General features: G+C 51.8%; 1 protein-coding gene across 4 annotated transcripts in view; it reads right to left on the bottom strand.

Annotated features, from left to right (window-relative positions):
• The window catches only part of ap4m1 (adaptor related protein complex 4 subunit mu 1), a 58,948-nt gene that overhangs the window by 9,657 nt on the left and 27,234 nt on the right, over positions 1-22,057 (bottom strand). For all 4 annotated transcript variants that reach the window (XM_054730989.2, XM_070555437.1, XM_054730991.2 and 1 more), the window contains exons 9-14: positions 20,764-20,830; positions 20,494-20,547; positions 20,318-20,424; positions 19,741-19,832; positions 19,252-19,296; positions 9,043-9,093 (exon numbers count right to left, since the gene is read on the bottom strand). In XM_054730989.2, coding sequence (XP_054586964.1) covers positions 9,043-9,093; positions 19,252-19,296; positions 19,741-19,832; positions 20,318-20,424; positions 20,494-20,547; positions 20,764-20,830 — 416 coding nt within the window. The remainder of the gene's footprint in view (positions 1-9,042; positions 9,094-19,251; positions 19,297-19,740; positions 19,833-20,317; positions 20,425-20,493; positions 20,548-20,763; positions 20,831-22,057) is intronic.

Below are 22,057 nucleotides of genomic sequence, written 5' to 3'. Positions count from 1 at the left end.
ATAGGAGAAAAGGAGCCCACCACCTTAGGCACAAAGGCAGGGTTGGGCTTCAAGGACACCTTCATGTCACCTGGTGCAAACTGGGTGCAGGATGGGTGCACAGAGAGAGCCTGTAAGTCACTAACTCGCTTTGCAGATACCAAAGCCAGGAGTAGCACCACCTTAAGAGACAGGATCTTAAGGTCCAGGCCGTCCATAGGCTCAAATGGAGGCCCGGAGAGGGCCGACAGCACCAAGGACAGATCCCATGAGGGCACCAGGGGTCGAGACACAGGGAGAAGCCTGCGCGCGCCCTTCATGAAGCTACACACCAGGGGGTGTTGACCTGCCAATTTCTTCCCAAAACCCAAGTGTCGGGCGGAAATGGCTGCTAGGTACACTTTAATGGTGGAGAAAGCCTTCTTCCCATCCAACAAGTCTTGCAGGAAAGACAGAATGACATTCACCGGGCATTGGAAGGGTGAGACCTCCCTGCCCTGACACCAGGCTTCAAACACCCTCCATTTACAGTCATATAGGGTCCTAGTGGAGGGGGCCCTAGCATTCTGAATGGTTCGAATGACTGCCTGGGGCAGCTCTGCTGACACTAGTCCGCACCCCTCAGGGGCCAGGCCCACAGGGCCAGCCGTTCTGGATGAGGGTGGAAGATCGAGCCTCCCGCTTGGGACACCAGGTCCCTGCGAAGCGGCAGTTTCCAAGGTTGGCCCTCCAGGAGCTGGAAAATGTCCGCCACCCAATGCATGGCTGGCCAGAATGGGGCCACCAGAATGAGATTGTGGCGCTGGGTTCGTACCCTCAGCAAGGTGGATGGTATCAGGGCCACTGGGGGAAAAGCGTAAAGCAGACCCCGTGGCCAGTCGTGCGCCAGCGCGTCCACGCCGAGTGGAGCGTCTCGGTCGCGCAGGGAGAAGAACAGAGGACACTGAGCATTCTCCTTGGAGGCAAAAAGATCCACTACGGCTGTGCCGAACCGGATCCAAATCTGTTCCACCACTGCTGGATGCAGGCTCCAATCCCCGTACAGGGGTGTCCCTCTGGACAACAGATCCGCCCCCCGATTCAGAACACCCGGGACGTGGGTGGCTCTGATTGAGAGGAGATGCCTGCTGCACCATAGGATCAGTCTGCGTGCCAGTGTGTGTAACCGCATGGAGCGCAGCCCCCCCTGGCGGTTTATATATGCCACAGTCGTGGTGTTGTCTGTTCTCACTAGGACATGATGGCCGGACAGAAAAGGCAGGAAGCGCCTCAGGGCCAGAAAGACCGCGAGGAGTTCCAGATAATTTATGTGTGTCCCCCAGAGCTCTCTGCTCCACACACCCCTGACAGAGCGACCCTCCAGGAGCCCCCCCCAACCTGACAGGCTCGCATCTGTCGTGACCACTTTCCTCACGAGAACCAACCCCAAAGGCACCCCTTGTGCCAAGAGGGAGGGGTGACGCCAACAGCGGAGCGCCGCGACGCACGCTGCAGAGACCGTCACCCTGCGCGCTCTGTGGCGCACTGGAGAGAGACCCAGAGAAGCCACCCAGCGTTGAAAATCTCTCATGTGTAGACGGCCGAGTGGTACCACTGAAATAGCCGACGCCATGAGACCCAACAGCCTGAGGCATAACGCAAACCGCACCGAACTGTGTAGGCGGAAGCGCGCCAGGCAGAGCGAGAGCGCGTCCACGCGCGGTGTCGAGAGACGGGCCGTGAACGCCCCTGAGTCCAGATTCAGACCTAGAAAGGTTATTTTCTGGGAGGGGAGTAAAGCGCTTTTCTGCCAGTTTATTCTGAAACCCAGACCACACAAGTGACGGATCACAACCAGCGTGTTTGACGCTGCCTCCTCTCTGGACCGTGCCAGCAGGAGCCAGTCGTCTAAATATGTGGCCAGTCGAATGCCCCTCCCTCTCAGAGGGGCGATCGCCGCCTCCGTACACCTGACAAACACCCTCGGGCTCAGCGAGAGGCCGAATGGGAGCACGGTGTATTCGTAACACACTCCCTGAAAGGCAAACCTCAGAAATTTCCTGTGTGGAGGGTACACGGGAATATGAAAGTATGCGTCCCTCAGGTCGATTGAGGTGAACCAGTCGTTCTGGTGAATCAGACGCAAAAGGGATGAGAGCGTGAGCATTTTGAATCTGTACTTTCTGAGGCATCGGTTCAGGGCCCTCAGATCCAGGATCGGGCGAATCCCGGTCCCTCCCCGTTTCGGGACCAGGAAGTACCTGGAGTAGAAACCGCTCTGAGACCGATCGGGAGGCACAATGCATATCGCTCCCTTCTCCAGCAGGGAGGAGATTTCTCCCTGAAGGATGTGAGCTGACGACCCCTGGGCGTGGGAGAACACTACGCCGGAGAATCGAGGAGGAACTGAGGCGAATTGGAGCCTGTAACCCCTCGAAATTGTTCTTATCACCCAATGTGAAGCAGAAACCGCTGTCCATTCCTCCATGTGAGTTGAGAGCGGTGACACAGCCGTGACACACGGAGCACCAGCTCCCCCCAGAGGTTGTGGGGCAGCAGTGCTCGTGGCAACCACTGCGCATGCGCGGGGGCTTTGTGCTTTGACGGCCCAGGTGTACGGGGACGACCCGTGGCTGGCTAGAAAGTCCGCCAGGGGCCGACCCCGCCTGGGACCGCTCATGGGTAACATTTTTATTGATTTTTGCTGCGCCCTTGACATTTTGTCTGGATGCGGCAGCGAACGTTTTAATGCTCCTTGAGCGTGACATGTTTGTGAAAAACAACAATGTGAGTGCTTGTGACGTGTGTTCTGAGCCGGCACAGCCGGCTGCACGTCCTGGCCCCACCCTGGACCGCTCGGGGACTCTGCCGGAGGGGTTCCGTGAGGGGGGGAGAAAGCACCATGGCAACGTTGAACAGGAGGGGCTGGCGAACGGGGAACTGCCAGCTGCAGCGTCGGGAGGGAAAGAACTCCGTCAGGCTGCCCTCTTCTTCTTCCTCACCTGCTGACCGCCGGGTCGGGTGGATTGTACGGGCGGCGGAGCAGCTTGGTTGCCGGATCGCTGAGGCCACACTGGTCGAGGCGCTGAGCCCGAGGGAGCTGGTTGGACAGCTTGAGGCTTCGGGCGCTTTGGGATCCGGAACTGAGGCTGGGCTCGGGGTATTGCCTGAGGAAGGTTCGGCCGAGCCGGCAGTGCCGGTGAAGGCTTACGGGGAAGGCAGAGATGAAGGGCTTCATCCTCTTTCTTTTTGGCCTCACACCGTTGCTGCATAGATGCCAGGGCAGAGCCGAAAATGCCTTCAGGCACGATTGGCATGTCCAAAATGTCCTCCTTCTCTCTATCAGAGAGGTTGGTGAGGTTCAGCCAACGTGCACGTTCCTGAAGCACCATCATGCCCATAGCTTTCGCCGTAGCCTGGACCGCGCAGCGCTGCACCCGCAGGCAGATGTCGGTCAGTACGGTGATTTCCTCCCACACCTCCGGGTCCGGCTTCGTATTCATGTCCTCACAGAGCTCGGCTTGGTACGCTGAGAGCATGGAGGAGACATTCAAAGCTCGGACCGAGATGGCGGCAGCCTTGTACGCCCTCTCGTTCAGCGCCGACTGGAAGCGGTCCGCCTTTGCAGGGAGAGCGGGAGGCCTGGAGGAAGTTGCCGAGAGTCGTGGGTGCAGGTGGGCTGCAACCAGCGGTTCCATCGGCGGCATGCGAAGCATGCCAGCCCTCTCCATCCCCTCGAAGTCCAGCGAGGAGGCTCCTTGGACCGGAGACCTTGAGCTGAAAGGGTGTTTGTCCCAGGAGGACCTCACTTCTTGGAGAAGCTCCGGGAAGGCGGGAAGGAGGGGCTTTGCCGCCCTTGTGGCCTGAGGCAGCTTCTTACCCTCGTAGCGGGACCTGACAGCCTCAGTGACCACGGTGGGCCAAGGGATGTTGAGCCTGGTCGCAGCGCGTCGGCAGACTGACTGCATGTCCAGGTGGGCGGCCGGAGAAGCCGCTCCATCCCTGGGAGAGGACGGAAAGCTAGGCATGGAGGCCTGAGCGACGGGGAGAAAGACGTCGTCATCCTCGTCCTCCTCTGAAATGAGGAGTTCCGAGGTGTCCTCGTCGTCTCCGTAGTCCAACTCCAACACGTCCTCGACGGGGTGGCTCGGACCGGCCAGTTCGAGCTGTGAGCCCCAGCTGAGTTCGGCACACGGTTCCGGCTCCGGGAGGGCATGTTCGCTGGCGTCCCCAGGCGGTGGCCCAGGGGCCGGCAGGCAAGGGTCCTTCCCCGACAGGCTAGCTTGGCGCGCTAGCCGCCGGCGAAGGCTCTTCAGGGTGAAGCAGGCACAGTTCTCACATGACCCGGGGACTTCCAATGCCAGCTGGGCGTGTTCCAGCCCGAGGCAGCTCGAGCAGACCTTGTGCGGGTCTTTGCTTGAGATTTTGTTCCCACAGGTACAGAGGCGAGCTCCTGAGCCATCGACTCCTCTGGTGGGAGGAGCGGCTTCCATGTTGGCTAACTGGTGTGTTAGCACAGAACGAACAGATGCACTGGAGTGTGAAGCTGCTCGTTATGCCCCGAACCTATGGTGAAGGTCAGGACAGAAGGACGGTAAGTTAACGTTCGGCGACGGAGAGAATATTAGAAGGCTCCGTCTGTGAACAGTTGAGCTAACTTACCTCAGAGATAAGCGACCACCGAAGCGAGAAGAGGTGATTGAATAGTGCGTGCGTTGGGACGCTTGCTACTTATAGTAGCATGGGGACGCGTACGTCACGGTCACTGGCCAATCAGGATTGGCGTATTGAGATAAGTGCTTCTGAGGAATCCGCGGAGGGGCGTATCCCATAGTGAGACATCGAAACGAATGTTAAGAAAGAGAACCTGGAATCAGCACCACTCACTGTAATAACAAGTACAATAACAATACATACTGTAGTTAAAGCTGCAAGCAGCGTCGTTCGGCCCTCGCAGCTCTGCGCCTCTCCGGCCCGGCCGGCAATCCGGGGCACCCGGGCACGTCCGTGGAACGTAAACATCGACCCCGCGACCTCAGACACCGCGAATGGTCTCCTCGTCTGCACCTCACCCTGACTCAGCATCTCCTCTGAGCCCACCATTAAATTACACATCTCACCACTCGGGGATACTCTATCTTTACCACACTGGTGGTGTGATGACACAGACCAAGTTTAATGCTAATCTGACCACGTTTTTTGAAGTTATTGAAGGTTAAAGTTATGTAGGGGGTGCTGTGACCAACTACAGAAAAATCTCATTGAGGCCAGCTTTGGTTGACAAAGATGGTTTTCTGTTATTTTGGAATTAGTCAGACGTTGTGTGTGTTATCTAGAGCCAGAGAACCGAAAGGGGATGGAGCTAAAGGGGTTTGAACCAACAGCCACATCGATGTGTTTGGTGCAGTCACGTGATGACACAAGCCAAGCACAATGCCATTCTGTCTTTGTCTTTAGAAGTTAATGAAGTTTGAAACTATCTAGGTGGCGCTGTGACCATTTACCACTAAATCTCATAGAAGAAGAAGAAAATATCATTTCTATAGCGCCTCTCAAGATAAAAATCATGAGGCGCTTCACAAAAACAAAAAATGTAAAAAGATAAAAAGCATTTAGAAAATGTTTAAAAATATATTTAAAATGAGCAAAAATAGACAATTGTGATTAAAAAAAGTTAAGAAAGAGAGAAAGTGAACAGGAAAGAGGGAAATCAGTGGATCCTGAGGAAGGTAGAATAGGTGGGGAGAGCAGAATAAAGAGAGAGTGGTGAAGAAGGTCATACAAAAGCCAGCTTGAACAAGTGAGTCTTCAGCTGCTTTTTGAAAGAGACCACTGAGTCCACTGATCTCAGGCTCAGGGGGAGAGAGGTCCAGAGTCTGGGGGCCACAGCAGCAGATGATCTGTCACCTTTGACCTTTAGCCTGGTGCTGCACAACCAATAGGCTTTGATCACTGGACCCGAGGGACCTGCTGGAGGTGTAGGGACTAAGAAGATCACCAATGTAAGATGGTGCTTGTCCATGTAAGGCCCTATAGACCAGAACCAGGATCTTGAAATGAACCCTGAAGTTGACTGGCAGCCAGTGAAGCTGGAGGAGAAGCGGGGTGATGTGGGGGGTGTGTTTGGAGGACTTGGTCAGAAGCCGAGCACAGGCATTCTGAACCACCTGTAGATGGTGGTTCAGAATGCGAAGAGGTCACCTTTGGTCATCAAAGATGTTTTTTTGTTAATTTGGCATCAATCAAATGTTGCATGGGCCATCTAGAGCCAAAAGGCTGTAAGTGGGCAGAGTTAAAGTGATTTGAAGGAATGTGTGTTGATTGCAGTTGCGTGATGACTCCCATCATGTTTGATATAGTTTGGAGCTTTTTTATAGAAGTTACAAAGGTTTTATTGTATCCAGGGGGCGCTGTCCCAAATTTAGGAAAATACCCCATGGAGCAGTTTGTAGGTTGACAACAATCATTTGCGTGTAGTTTGGTGTGAATTGCATTATGCATGTGTTATTCAGGGACTAATATCTGTCAGGGGGCAGAGCTAAAGAGATATCAACCAATGACCACAGGATTGTGTTGGGTGCCTTTGTTTGATGACACATAGCAAGTTTGGTGCAGTTACGACCTCGTCTGTAGGAGTTATTACAGTTTTAAAGGTATGTAAGGGGTGCTCTGGTGACATAATATAACGTTCACCAACCGTTTGTGCCTCATTGGCTCAAGGGCATGATTGGTCATTGCCATGTTCAGTCTCGGGCAGATCGGAGGCTGTTTGTGGAAGTTACAGTCAAACGTAAGGTCACGGCATCACGCCTAAATTCGCCATGGCATCAAAGCCCCTCCCTATCTGGAAAGCGATCAGATCTGAATGGTCATTACAGCATCATGAAGACAGTGCATGACCTTAGTGTCTTGTTGACTAAATTAGAGGGGACAAATATGGGCATTTCACCATAAAACAATAGACTTCCTGTAGTCAGGGGGCAGGGCTTAGGTGATGTCAGCTGTCCACATTGTCATTGTGTTGAGATGTGGTCCGTGATCACACAAAGTTTGATATAGATTTGATCATGCACATGGGAGTTATTAAGTCAAGTAATGTAATGGCGAAAGGTCAAAGTTTGAGGCTTAGCCACGCCCACACCTTTCAACTTTTGAAAAATCCGACGGTTGAATTTTTTCCCATATGTCTTAAGAGTATATAGCAGAAGTTTGAACGTGATTGGTGAAAAGGACGACGGGGCATCATTCTCCAAACAACGTGTGCGAAAACTACTAAATCGAGTACTTGGACCAAAATGGCCGACCTCCAGTGCGACTTTGGGCTTGGCTCCAAGAGACTTTTTTGTAGGTCCTGAGACACAACATTAGTGTACCAAATTTTGTAATCCTCAGTCAAAGCTTGGCTTCGAGCTGACAGTTTGAAGGGCTCTAGGGGGTGCTATTTTAGGAAAATAGGCCACGCCCACCAATTTCAGCTATCTATTTCTATTGGGGGTCAGACTAGGATCACTCACCAGAAGTTTTGTAGCGATATCACGATAACTGAAGAAATGAGAGGCAAACGTATTTCCATGGCGTGATGGCGATTTTCGCCATGCTCCCAAAGCCCCGCCTTTTTTCGAAACCTGCCAGTACTGGAGACCAAGTGACCTCAAGTTGTCTACTGCTATTTGCCAGAGATTCCTGGTGATTGGGTAAAAGGAGTCCAATAGGGAGCTGTGAAAAAAAGTGACGTGGCAACAGGTCAATGAGGCTTAGCTACGCCCACACCTTTCAACTTTCGAAAAATCCGACGGTTGAATTTCTTCCCCTATGTCTTAAGAGTATATAGCAGAAGTTTGAAGGCGAGTGGTGAAAAGGGCGACGGAGTATCACTCTCCAAACATGTGCGAAAACCACTAAATCGAGTACTTGGACCAAAATGGACGACCTCCTGTGCGACTTTGCACTTGGCTCCAAGAGACTTTTTTGTAGGTCCTGAGACACCACATTTCGTACCAAATTTCGTAATCATCAGTCAAAGCATGGCTTGGGGCTGACAGTTTTAATGGTCCTAGGGGGCGCTATTTCAGAAAATAGGCCACGCCCACCGGATTTTCACATCAGATTTTTTTGGGGGGCCGGACTAGGATCACGCAAAAGAAGTTTTGTGACGATATCTTTAGAAATGACGAAATGGGAGGCAAACGTAAGGCCACGGCGGTATGCCTGACTTTGCCGCACCATCACAGCCGCGCTGTCTTTCGAAAGCTACCGTAAAGTGAGGCCAAGCAACCCCAACTTGTCTTCAGTTACCTGCTACAAGTTTGTGGTGATTATTAGAAAGAGCAAATTTTGGGAAATTTCCCAGTAAAACTTGACCTTTTCAGTCCTGAGGGGGCGGGGCTTGTGTGACATCATCAATCGACATTCATTTGTCTTCGGGGGTGATGAGAAATGTCCACAGAATTTTTATAACTGTAATTCTTTCATTTATGAAATTATCGCAATTAGAATTTTTTTGGTGAGTGCTCAAACTTTGAGGCCTGGCCCCGCCCCTTCAGTATTTACGAAAAATCTATTTTATTCTTTCCTTTGAATCGTCCATCACTTCTGTACGATCGCACACTTTTTTCAAGACGTCTGCGAAAAATGACCAAACTGTTCAACCAAATATAGACCCTACAAATGACCAAAACATGGGTCAAAATCGCTACTTTAGCCCAAAATGGGCGACTTCCTGTTTTATATCGACCATGGGTGCAAGATACTTTTCTGTGCGCATTGTTGAGTTCTACGAGTGTACCAAATTTCATCACTCTACTATAAAAAAAAGGTCAAAGCGGAGGGTTATTTTGAATTTTCGAGTCGAGCCAATTTTTTTTAATAAACTTTCACATCGACAGTGAAATATGTAAATCTCACGCACTTTCTATATTGGGCCAAAATTTGGTGAGTTTTTGGATATGCTAAGACTCCCAAAAAGCCTTTCAAAGACTCGGAAGAAGAAGGAAAAAAATGGAGCAGATACAATAGGCCTTCGCAGCACTTTCGCTGCTCGGGCCTAATAACAAACAGAGGGAGATTTGAATGGGAGCAGCTCACCTCACACAGCCTTTGGGGACAGGAACCACTGCAATCACATTGATGGCAGCCCTGCAGAGATAAACCAACATGACCATCATCATCCTCAAAATCATCATCCTCAAAATCATCATCATCATTTCCATTTTTCAGTTTTTTTGTTCAATTCAGTTTATTTCTAAAGCGCCAAATCAGGACCAGAGTTGTCTTAAGAACCTTCACACAGTCAGAGTGTTGATGATCCATTTGTTCTTGTTTCTGGCTAAACGGAAGACCCGGAACAGAGGACACGGAAACCAAGCCAGTTATAGGTCTGAGTTGAAAGTGCTCACGCAATCGCATTTGGCAGAGACAGTAAAATAATGATTGTAACAGCGATGTCCCACTTGTATCCGTTTTCAAAAGCTAAAACATTTATTTATCATTAATTCACTTGTCCTATTTATTAATCAAACGTTCTCCCATCATGATCGTCTGAGGCCTAAAGGCCTCACAGAGTCAGGATGGGAACGTCGTTCAGCTGCTGCTGGAGACAAAGTAAACATGACTTTTCTTCTATTACTAACTTAAATTCAAGCGGTTGTTATTTTGCACAGACGATGTCTAAAGCCTAATCGTTTTAATAATAGGAGATTTGTGCCGGTCGGACCACCAACGTGAATGGCTGTGTCGTAGAGAGGCTCCTGAAAGGACCAAAGTAATTAAGGGAATATCCCTGTTTAAACTAAGGAAGATACTGAATTAAGTGGGAACCAAGAAGCGGGGGAAAGAAGCGTATCAACCAGCACTCAAATAGTAAAGAGGAAACCGGATGCTAGCAGCTAGCATTCGAGGCAGCGGAGCTAAGTAGGCTAACTTACACAAGAACCGAAAACAATGACCAACCGCGAAGTTATTCTACAAGAACTGAAGGAGTTTAGACAAGAAAACAAAGAACAATTATCACAAGATCGTCGGCTAGCAGTGCCTACACCACGCTCAGGACAATCCAGACTCTTCTCATGCATTGTTCCACAAATGTGGAATGACCTTCCAAGCACCACCAGAGCAGCGGCTTCCTTTTCAATTTTCAAGAAACTCCTAAAGACCCTGCTCTTCAGAGAGCATCTTCTTAACTAGCACCCTGCCTGCACCCGTCCCCCCCTCTCTACTGTCCACTCCTTGTTCCCTACTCTCCATGACTGATGTCAAGTTGTTGTTGTTATTGTTGTTATTAGCCTCAAGGGCAATATGCCGATTATCACTTGTAAGTCGCTTTGGACAAAAGTGTCTGCTAAATACATAAACATAAACAATTAGACAACATCAAGGAGGAGCTGAAAAAGGCGAGCAACAGACTCGAAGAAGCCGAGGAAAGAATTCAGAAATCAGAGGAGAGGATTCAAAACATGGAGGACGCCATGGTTGAGCTTGTGCAACTACACATGAAAATGGAGGAGAAGATTTTGGATATGGAAAGCCGGGCCAGGAGAGAAAATATCCGAATATACGGCATCCCAGAGTCAACCGAAAAGGACCCTCAATCATTGTGCGGCTTTGTCGAGGCGCTTCTATGCGACGGGCTAGAGCTGAACGGGGAGGACATAAATGTTGAACGAGCACACCGCTCGCTGGGCCCCATACCCCCTAAAGAGCACCACCCGCGCTCAATTGTGGTCAAGTTCCTAGGCTTTAAGAAGAAGGAACAGATACTCCGTAAAGCTTGGGGGGAAAAAGGGTTCACATGGAACGACAAGCACATAACATTGGACAATGACTACCTGCCACTCATCATCAAAAAATCAAAAAGAATACTCAGAGGAGTGAGTCCTGGAAGGTCTGGAGGATCGTATGCCTCTTTCAGTTGTCCATTGAGGATGTTGAAGACATGTGGATATTTGGCTTGATGATCACTGGATTTCTTCTGATTGGAGTGGGAGGATGTCTGGTTTTCTGGAAATTTGGGAAGACGGGAGTGATTGGAGTGCGACCCGCACCCACGGAAAGCACCGCCTGGGCGGTGACCTCACAGACTGGGACGTTACTCGAGGTGAATCGTAAGCTGGACAATGTCCTTGCTGTGTTACCGGTATTAGTGCGCAAAATGGATGTCATCTCGGAGAGGGTCACCGGACGGTGTGGGGATGATTAGAACCTAAATTGGCTTCACTGGAGGACTTGAATGATCAATACAGACTTCAAGGCAGAGAGGAAAATTATCTCTGCCTGACCCAAACAAAGTCTTGTTATCCAAATCTGACGCCAAGGCAGCCTTGAGCTGCTAACAACAACCCCCACGAAGGAAGGAATGCAGACAGATGCTGTGAAAACCCGTCCTACCTACCCCCCCCCCCCCCCCCCCCCCCCCGCCTTCAGATTGTGGATTTCTGCCTAGCGAGGTCATCAACCTGCTGGAACTCAATGTGCTCTGCGCTCCTCCCAAGATCTCCCTCCCTCCTGTGGATACAGCTGGCTGAGCGCAACACAGGGCTGCTCCCGCTGGGGAAACAGGATCCCAGCCCCCTCCCCGCCTCCCTATCGGAGTCTCATGTTGTGAACTGTGATGTTCGTGCTTATATGTTTGAGGCGTTTTTTTGCATAGTAAAGCTACGCCCTGCCGGGAGTAACTCTGGTATGCCTTTTTTTCCCTCCCCCAATTTATCATCATGTAATTCCCTTTTCATCTTTTAAGGTAGCGCAACTCGTGTTGCGAAGGACCACAGTCACCAATTCTTGTCATGTGTCTTGCCCATGTATGTCTGATCTCTGAATTGTGTGTACTGAAACTCTAATTTCATTTCTCTGTATGTCTTGCACATGTGGTAGAATGGACAATAAAACTGACTGACTCTAAAAACAAAAAAGGGAAGACAATTGTACGCTGTGTTGCAGATTGTATTTTATTTGAACTTCCTCAATAAAAGTAAATTAAAAAAAAAAAGTAGGGGATCTGTGATGTTAACAACCAAAAGGATTTATTAGGGCGACCCCACAGATATTGGTATCAGTTTATATCAGTGTCAGAAATTAAGAGTTAGACAATATTGGAAATCCGATATTGGTAAAAAGTCATGTGGTGTTTTGTGCACGGAGGGGGCAGGAGCCCAACCTTTCTTTTTCAGTGCACCCCAGCACTGAAAGGACTCTTTGGACACTTTTCTCTTCTCATCGTAGACGTAGGCCCTTTTTTTCTGGTGACTCGGCCATTTCTAAATAACAGAGTTAGAACGAGCGTACACAACATGAACAATAACCCAGGAGCGAGCAGCGAGCATGTAGAACCACCTTGTTAAACGGCTACATGCGGACCAATGGTTTAGATGATCCACCCAGAAGAAAAGAACACCTTTCATTTTAAACTAGGGTGATGTTTGGGGCAACAGCATTTAAACTCACTGTCATTTACTAACCCTGAGTCTTTAGAGGACAAAAACTACCCCTGAGTGTTCAGAGGACAAAAGCGTCCGCTGCAAAAGATGGCTATAAAAAGTCTACATCTGCTCAAACATATAAAAGCCATTAAGAGGATTTTAACCCTTCAAATGCCAGCCTGATTATTCCAAGTCATTTCTGTAATTTATGAAGAAAAAAATAACACTAAAAATGAGTTATTTTCCAAAAAAACAACTTTATCTTCCATTTATATTATTTTTACTGTTCACCACCAAATTCAGTAGTTTCTCCAAAAATCATAAATGAGACTACTTTTCTCCAAAATGAAACCTTAACATCACAGAAAGCAGGGAGATTTGTTGCAGATGTTACAGGATAAAAACTGTGCGTTGGATGTGTCAGGTTCGTTGGCAGATCTGAAGCGTGACTGAGAGTTCTGTTGCCCAGACGCGGAGAGACGGAGATAACCGGCGTGGTTATCTCCTGAAGGTGTAGTTTGAGTGTTTAGAGGGCTGGTAAGCCTGGAGACTCGATACAAAGTCTGGTGAGAAACGATGACTGAGCAATGAATGAAACGCCGGCACTTCCTTAAGTAGTGTCGGCGTGATGACGTCAGTCGCCACGTTGGTGGCAGGAATGAATGGAATGCAGTCAGCTGGAGGAGTTCGTGACAGGACCCCCCCCCCCTCTAGGGACGGCTCCCGAAGTCCCAGGACGGCGGGCCCAGAAGTCAGTTAGCAGGGTAGGGTCGACAAACGAGCTCGTGGGCTCCCAAGAGCGTTCCTCAGGCCCGTACCCCTCCCAATCCACGAGGTACTGCCAACCTCGTCCCCGGCGGCGAGCGTCCAGAATCCTGCGGACCGTGTAGGTGCGATCCGCCTCAACACCGCGGGGCGGAGGCACCCGGACCGGTGGAGGGTGGAGAGGAGAGGAGATCACCGGCTTAAGCTGGGAGACGTGAAAGACCGGGTGGATCCGGAGAGTAGCCGGGAGGCGCAGACGGCAGGTGACAGGATTGATGACCTTGAGGACAGGGAACGGACCCAGGAAGCGAGGAGTGAGCTTCCGGGAGCCAGCCGGCATCCTCAGGTTAGCGGAGGAGAGCCACACCTGGTCGCCAGACCTGAAGACGGGGCCAGGCCGGTGGCAGCGGCGATGCTGACGGGCATACTCCGTGTTGGCCTGGGTGATGGCCGCACGGGCCCGGATCCAGGCGAGCCGACAGCGGCGGACCAGCGTCTGGGCAGCAGGGACCTCCACCTCGGGCACCTGATGATCAAACAGAGGTGGCTGATAACCGTAACAGGTCTCGAAGGGAGACAGACTCGTGGCAGAGGAGGTCTGGAGGTTGTGTGACAGCTCCGCCCACAGGAGAAAGCGGGGCCAGGTGGTCGGCTGGGACGAAGCGAAGCAGCGCAGGTAGCGTCCAAGCTGCTGGTTAGCTCTCTCTGTCTGACCGTTTGTCTGCGGATGGTATCCAGAGGACAGACTGGTGGAAGCACCGACCAGGCGACAGAACGCTTTCCAGAAGCATGAGACGAACTGGGGTCCTCGGTCGGAAACCACGTCCTGAGGGAAACCATGGAGCCGCACCACCTGTTCCAGGAGCAGTTCGGCCGTCCTCTTGGCTGTGGGGAGGCCGGCCAGGGCCACTAAGTGCACGGCCTTGGAGAAACGGTCCGTGATAGTCAATATAGTGTCCAGGTGGTCGACCGCCGGCAGTCCCGTGACAAAGTCCAGCCCGATGTGTGACCATGGCCGCTTGGGCACAGGGAGAGGCTGCAACTCTCCAGCGCCGGGTCGGTTGGAGGACTTGGATCGAGCACACACATCACATGCAGCTGTGAACTTGCGGACGTCCTTCCTCATGGACGGCCACCAGAGAGCCCGACGGAGGAACTGGAGGGTACGGGCTTGTCCTTGATGTCCCGCGAGCCGTGAACAATGCCCCCACGTGAGCGCCTCTTGCCGGCAGGAGGCGGGAACGTAGAGACGGTTCGGTGGGGTCTCCGGCGGCGCTGGATCGCCAGGAAGTGCCGCCTGTATGGACTGCTCCAACGGCCATTGGAGGGAGGCCAGGAAGCGTTGAGCCGGTAGAATGGTCCGAGGCTCCGGGGGGGCGGCATCTGGTGCGAAACGCCGAGAGAGAGCGTCCGCTTTGAGGTTCTTGGAGCCGGGCCGGTAGGCGATATGGAAGTGGTACGGCTCGAAAAAGAGGGCCCACCGAGCCTGACGAGGGTTGAGCTGGCGGGCAGTCTGTAGATGAATGAGATCCTGGTGGTCGGTCCAGATCAGAAAGGGATCGGTGGTCCCCAGGAGCCACTGCCTCCATTCCTCCAGCGCCCATTTTATTGCCATCAGCTCTCTGTCGCCGACTCCGTAATTCTGCTGTGTGGGGGAAAACTTCCGGGAGAAGTAGGCACATGGGTGGAGCTTAGAGTCTGGACCCCGTTGCGAGAGAACGGGCCCCGCTCCCACATCCGAGGCGTCCACCTCCACGACGAAGGGCCGGGTCTGGTCCGGGTGGAGGAGGATGGGTTCCTTAGTGAAACATCCGACCAGCTCATGGAAAGCACGGACAGCCTCTGGAGTAAGGCGAAAAGGGCGAGGCTGATTGGTGGTTTTGGTGAGTGAGGTCAGAGGTGCTGCGAGGGAACTGAAGTTGCGTATAAACCTCCGGTAAAAGTTTGAGAAACCCAGGAAGCTTTGCAGCTGCTTCAGGGTTGTGGGTAGAGGCCACTGAGCTACGGCCTGAACCTTCTGGGGGTCCATCTTCAGGCCCTGGGAGGAGATGGTAAAACCCAGGAAGGAGGTGGACTCCTGGTGAAACGCACACTTCTCCAGTTTGCAGTAAAGTCCATGGTCCAGGAGGCGGGACAGAACAGCTCGAACATGACGGATGTGCTCTTCGGCCGTGCGGGAGTAGATGAGGATGTCATCTAGATAGACAAAGACCCAGCGACCCAACATGTCTCTCAGCACATCTGTAATGAACCGCTGGAAGACAGCGGGGCTGTTGCAGAGTCCAAAAGGCATCACCAAATATTCATAGTGGCCAGTGGGCGTGATAAAAGCGGTCTTCCACTCCTCACCTTCCTTAATACGGATGAGGTTATAGGCGCTGCGCAAATCCAGTTTAGTAAACACTGCGGCTTGTGTGATGGCGTCCAGAGCGGTGTCCATGAGAGGGAGAGGGTGACGGTCCCGGATCGTTATTTTATTTAACCCTCGATAGTCTATGCAGGGCCGGAGATCCCCCTCCTTCTTTTTAACAAAGAAAAACCCCGCGGCCCCGGGGGAAGTTGAGGGACGGATGAATCCCTTCTGCAGGGCATCAGTTATATAATTGTCCATAGCCCGGGTTTCCACCGGAGAGAGGGAGAACAGGCGACCCCGAGGGGGGGTTGTTCCGGGCTGGAGCCTGATCTCCAGGTCGTAGGGTCGGTGAGGAGGTAACCTGGTAGTGGGTTCATTAGCGAAGACCTGAGCGAGGTCGTGGTATTGAGGAGGGATGAGCGTCAGGTCTACGTCTGTGGGAGGGGCTGCTCCAGTCCGAGGTGCAGGGGAGTCCCGGTGGTTATGGCAACCCGTGCCCCAGGCCAGGACTTTACTGGTGGACCAGGAGATGTGAGGCTCATGGCGGCAGAACCAGGAATGACCCAGGATGAGAGGCGTAGCCGGAGCCTGGATGACCAGGAAGTGGAGGGTCTCCCGGTGTTGGTCAATAGTCATGTGGAGACCCTGAGTTCGGTGGGTGAGAGGGTACGGCATGATGGGCCGGCCGTCCACAGAGGTCACAGGAATGGGTCGGTCGAGGGCGGTGAGGGGTATCTTGAGCCGAGTAACCAGTCCGTGATCGATAAAACACTCCGCAGCCCCAGTGTCTAAAAGTGCCTCCAGTCTGGTCGGGCCTTGGTCCAGGTGGAGGGAGACCGGGAGAGTGGTTCGGTGTGGAGCCGGAAAAGTGGAGACTCCGGGCGGGACAGCTCCTACTCCGACCCGGAGGGACCTTTTCCCGGTCGTTTTGGGCACGTGCCACGGTGGTGACCCAAATCCCCACAGTAAGCGCATCTTCCCTCCTGGTAGCGCCGTGCCCGTTCCTCAGGGGGAAGATGTCCCAGCTGCATCGGCTCCTCCGTCGGTTGGTGAGCCGGCCGGCGGGGTGACGTCCTGGTGTGTACGGGGGCTGACATGGTGCTCGGCCGGTTCAGGATGCAGCGGTCCAGTTGGAGAGCCAGATCCACTGCCAGGTCCAGGGAGGTTGGGACCTCGTGCCCGATCATGCCCTCCCGGATTCTCGGTGACAGTCCCTCCAGGTAAACTGCCTTTAGGGCGGCGTCATCCCACCTCAACCGAGCTGCTGTCGTCCGGAAGCGAGAGGTGTACTGAGCCGCCGTCTGGGAGCCCTGGCGAAGCTGAAGCAGCCGCGTCTCGTTCGAGACCTCGCTGCTGGGGTGCACAAAAGTCTTTTTCATCTCCTTTACAAAAGTCTCATAGTCATTGCAGGCAGGAGATTTCTGATTGTAAAGAGCCGCCGCCCATTCACCGGCTCGATCTGTCAGCGGTGAGGTCAGCAGGGCGACACGAGAGCAGGATGTGGGGTAGCGTGCCGGCTGGCACTCGAAAGTCATGGCCAGGGTCGCCAACATGCCCTCCGGGGATCCCCTGGTTCCGTCCTACTTCTCTGGAAGGCTGAGGCGTGGTTCCATCCTGTCAGGAACAGCTGCGGTCTGACGTTGCAGAGCGGTGGTCAGCTGGAGAACTAGCTCGGTGAGTGACTCAATCTTGGTGGCTTGGCGATCAGCTAAGGCACGGAGCTGGTTCAGGTCTGCCGTATGCTGATCCAAGATTGCGCGCTGTTGAGCCACTTTGGCACGCAGACGCGCGAACTCCGCTGGGTCAACTTGGGGCTCAGTCATCCTGTCAGGTTCGTTGGCAGATCTGAAGCGTGACTGAGAGTTCTGTTGCCCAGACGCGGAGAGACGGAGATAACCGACGTGGTTATCTCCTGAAGGTGTAGTTTGAGTGTTTAGAGGGCTGGTAAGCCTGGAGACTCGATACAAAGTCTGGTGAGAAACGATGACTGAGCAATGAATGAAACGCCGGCACTTCCTTAAGTAGTGTCGGCGTGATGACGTCAGTCGCCACGTTGGTGGCAGGAATGAATGGAATGCAGTCAGCTGGAGGAGTTCGTGACAGGATGGAAGTCAGTGGGACGTTTCTGTCGTCTGAAGACTCAAGTGTTTATGGTTTCAAACTCTTCCCTTGGTCTATTTTCAAAATTCAAAATTGAATTTCAAAATCTGTCCAGAGAGGTTTCATGGAAAAATTTTGCACTATATGCAAAATCAACGATGGAATGGCGTCCAAAAGAAAAGCAAAATACTGCCAAAATGGACTAGAATGTCCCTAATGGAGCCTGAGGGTTAAACTGTGATTTAATCCTAGACTAATGGTGTTACAGATAACTCAGGGAGCAGCATACTTTAGTGCTATGTCACCTCAGTTTAGGAGGTACCCATCCATCTATTCCTTTTTGGCCACTTATCCGGAGTCGGGTCGCAGAGGCAGCAGCCTAACCCCCAAATTCCACTACCTCCGCTCCGCTCCGCTCCGGCACGAACTCCGGAGCAAAATCGGTCCCGTTGTAGTCAATCAGAGCAATTCCACTACTGCGGCCGCACTCCGCCAGTGCGGCGCAGTGCGCCGCCCTCTGTTCCGGCGTCCGGCAAAAATAGAATCGATCCTATTTTTGCCGGACGCCGGAGCACCTCCGCAGTCAATGGACAGAAATCACAACCGCCCAACAGGAAAAGGAGCAAGCACAACTTCCGTTTTTCACAATAAATCGATAAACAAAAAGCGTTTTTTGTTTCATATGCACATGTTTAACAACGTTTAACAACTATCAATGTCGGCTGAAGTTTAAATGCACAAAAGTAAGCCATAAATACAGTTTCCACTATCAAAGTAGTCACACTTTGTTGATCCAAACACAGCTGATCTCTCAACACAAATGACGGGCAGATTAAACAGTTCATGCCGATGCTTCTCCCACACAACGGGTGTTTGGATCTAACTTCCGCGTTTATTGCTCGGACTGTATCGCAAGATCTCGAAAATCCCGCGCAAGCTTGTTTGCCCACCTCCGATCTCCGCACCGGAGCAGAGCCGTTATAGAACGGGTATAGTATAATTTGAGTTCGGAAGCGAGCGGCTGCGGAAGGCGGGGGCGGACTGGAGCGGAGGTAGTGGAATTTGGGGTAAGTCGAGAGGCCCAGACTTCCCTCTCCCCAGCCACTTGCGCCAGCTCCTCTGGGGAAATCCTAAGGCGTTCCCTGGCCAGGTGAGAGACATAGACCCTCCAGCGTGTCCTGGGTCTACCTATAGGTCATCTCCCGATTGGACGTGCCCGGAATATCTCACCAGGGAGGCGTACAGGAGGCATCCTGACCAGATGCCCGAGCCACCTCAACTGGCTCCTCTCGATGTAGAGGAGCAGCGGGTCTACTCCGAACTCCTCCCGGATGACTGAGCTTCTCACCCTATCTCTAAGGGAGAGCCCAGCCACTCTGTGGAGAAAACTCATTTCAGCCGCTTGTATCCGTGATCTCATTCTTTCGGTCACTACCCAAAGCTCGTGACCATGGGTGAGGGTAGGAACGTAGATCGACAGATAAATTGAGAGCTTCGCCTTCTGATTCAGCTCTCTCTTCACCACGACAGATCGGTACAACACCCGCATCACTGCAGATGCAGCACCAATCCACCTATAAATCTCACGCTCCACCATAGTTTGGAACAACTGGACTGACTTAAGCACACCTACCGAGTCAGCAGAATATAGTTGGGACTGACCTCTTAGGTGGTAGATCACAGCGGAGCTTCAGGTACATCAGCAGCCTACAGGGGGAAAAGCTTCATCACTCATTGTGGACCAGGAGGCTCCAGAGGCTCAAACATTCAAATCAAAATCATTTCTAAACAACTGAGTGTGTGAGTCTGTGTATAATATTATCTTACACCATGTAAGTCATCAGCATCCCATCACAAAACCTTTAGCTTGTGTCAACGCCAGACAGACAGACAGGTGAGTCTGGTAGCTCCATCAAGAGAAGGAGACAGGTGAAATATGCAACAGACGGGCTTCGTCAGGACGCCGATGAGAGGAGGGAAAAAGTGAAGCGGACAGACTGAGCAAGATGGATTAAGGCCTGCAATCATGGCCATGACATTCTGATGTATGTGTGGGTGCTGGCCCCAGCTGGTTCTGGTCATCTCTTGTTTAATCATATCTGCATGATGTCAAAGCAGCTGGATGAGTCCAGACCAATTGTTGCTGGTTACCTCCCAGCTGCGTCTCTCTCCACGGTCGGGAAGAGACGGAACGGCGGCACCGAGGGGAGGTCATCACACAGCTGGTACTGCATCACCGTTTGCTGAAGGAGGAGTAGGGAGGAATTAAAATGAGCACTTGCATTTTCTATTTGAGGGCAGCCAGTTAGAGGAGGAGGAGTCATTTAGAAGAGGAGGAGCCAGTTAGAGGAGGAGGAATCAGTTAGAGGAGGGGGAGCAGTCAGTTAGAGGAGGGGTAGCCAGTTAGAGGAGGGGGAAGCAGTTAGAGGAGGGGGAGCCAGTTAGAGGAGGGGGAGTCAGTTAGAGTAGGAGGAAGCAGTTAGGGGGGGGGGGTCAGTCAGAGGAGGGGGAGACAGTTAGAGGAGGAGGAGTCATTTAGAAGAGGAGGAGCCAGTTAGAGGAGGAGGAATCAGTTAGAGGAGGGGGAGCCAGTTAGAGGAGGGGGAGTCAGTTTGGGGGGGGGGGGGGGGGGTCAGTCAGAGGAGGGGGAGACAGTTAGAGGAAGGGGGGTCAGACGAGTCAGTTAGAGGAGAAGAAGCCTAGAAAGTAGAGTGGAACAGGTTGATACCTCTCCTTGACTCGGGCAGAACCGGAGAATTCTGTGGCTGTCAAACTCGTCCAGTTGAACCATCTGATGGAAGCTGCACTCGTCAACTCGGACCGCAGCGCCGTAACCTGAACAGATCTGCTGATCAGAACCACACCCGATAGACCAAATGTAGGGGTTCCGTAGCACAGGTTTACCTCGAAGCTGTGATTTCCCGATGCTGAACTCCTCATTCAAACCAATCCTCATCTCTGTTGACACAGGAAACTTGTGTTGGAATCAACCAGAACCCGTGTTAGAATGGACCAGAACCCGTGTTAGAATGGACCAGAACCCGTGTTAGAATGGACCAGAACCCGTGTGGGAATGGACCAGAACTCATGTTAGAATGGACTAGAACCCGTGTTAGAATGGACCAGAACCCATGTGGGAATGGACCAGGACACTGGACTCGGTTGTAATCTCACCTGAACAGCTGGGCATGTAGCATTTGACTCTGACCTCTCCTTCCACGTCGGCCTTCATCAAAACCCCCTGCAGCAGAAAGGGTAGCCATCTTTTTACTTCCTCTTAGATCATTAAATGGCCAAGGACCTCTGTATATAGCAGAGATGTTTGAAACGTACCGCCCTTCAAACTCACAGGTCAGCAGATCAATTCCAACAGGTACAACCCAGAGCCCGCACCAAGCACGGAGAGGCCGCCTCTAGCTGCTATGTGGGCCATCTCCGGAACTGTCCTCCAACAGACATAAAGACCTCTCCCACATTTCCATTTTAAATTTAGATTAAAAACCAAACTTTTTCATGACGCCTTCCATTGACCTACCTGTGGTCTACTAGGTCTTTACCTATGCTGTGTTAAATGTATTCTACATGTATTTTAGATGTATTTTAGATGTATGCCCATATTGTGATGTTTTATCTTTGTTCTATATTTTAAAGTAAATAATTTGACTTAATATGTTTTATTTTTGTGTATTTTGTTCTGTGTAAATATTGTTTGATTTTACTTTACACAGCATGATGTGACATTTTAACTACTTCATTTACCTTGTGATTGTTTAACTATGTGAGGCACATTGGGCTACCGTTTGTGTGTGACATGGGCTATATATGGGCTTTCTCCCTATCCCAGCCTGGGCAGGACTGTGACCGGTGAAGGCCGTGGAACCGTATCTAGGATCCAATATGCTCTCTAACCCATTATCTCCCTCCCCGGGCCAAATGGAGGTGATGAGCGCTGCTCTTGCGGCTGCACGCCCTGAAGTGAGGAGAGTCCCAACCCTACCTCCCCACCTAGTGGACACTTATGTTGTGTATCGTCTAAAGTCTGTGTGCATATATGTCTGAGGTGGTTTTTGCATAGCAAAGCTATCCTCTCTGTCGGGGGTAACTCTGAAGTGCCTTTTTTTTCCCTCCCCCTGCCTCTGTCCTCATATAAACCCTCTTGATCTATAACAGTAGTGCGACTCGTGTTGTGAATGACCACAGTCACCAATTCTTGTCATGTGTCTATGTATGTATGTCTGATCTCAGAATTGTGTGTACTGAAACAATTGAATTTCCCTCCGGGATTAATAAAGTATTTTTGAATTGAATTGAATTAATAACGTGTGACACGGGCGATGTAATAAACTTGACTTGACGGTCTGAGCAGGATAGCCCCAGAGCCGGTCTGTCCCCACATTAAGGTCTACTGTATTATTGCCCCTCTCCAGGTCTCACTGTGGCTGCCCACACGAGCGTTAAAGTCCCCCAG

The sequence above is a fragment of the Nothobranchius furzeri genome, chromosome 10 (genome assembly GCF_043380555.1).
Source record: "Nothobranchius furzeri strain GRZ-AD chromosome 10, NfurGRZ-RIMD1, whole genome shotgun sequence".
In the NCBI taxonomy this organism is placed as follows: Eukaryota; Metazoa; Chordata; class Actinopteri; order Cyprinodontiformes; family Nothobranchiidae; genus Nothobranchius; species Nothobranchius furzeri.
Note: the sequence above shows the minus strand (reverse complement) of the source record. Positions and strands in the feature narration are given on the sequence as shown.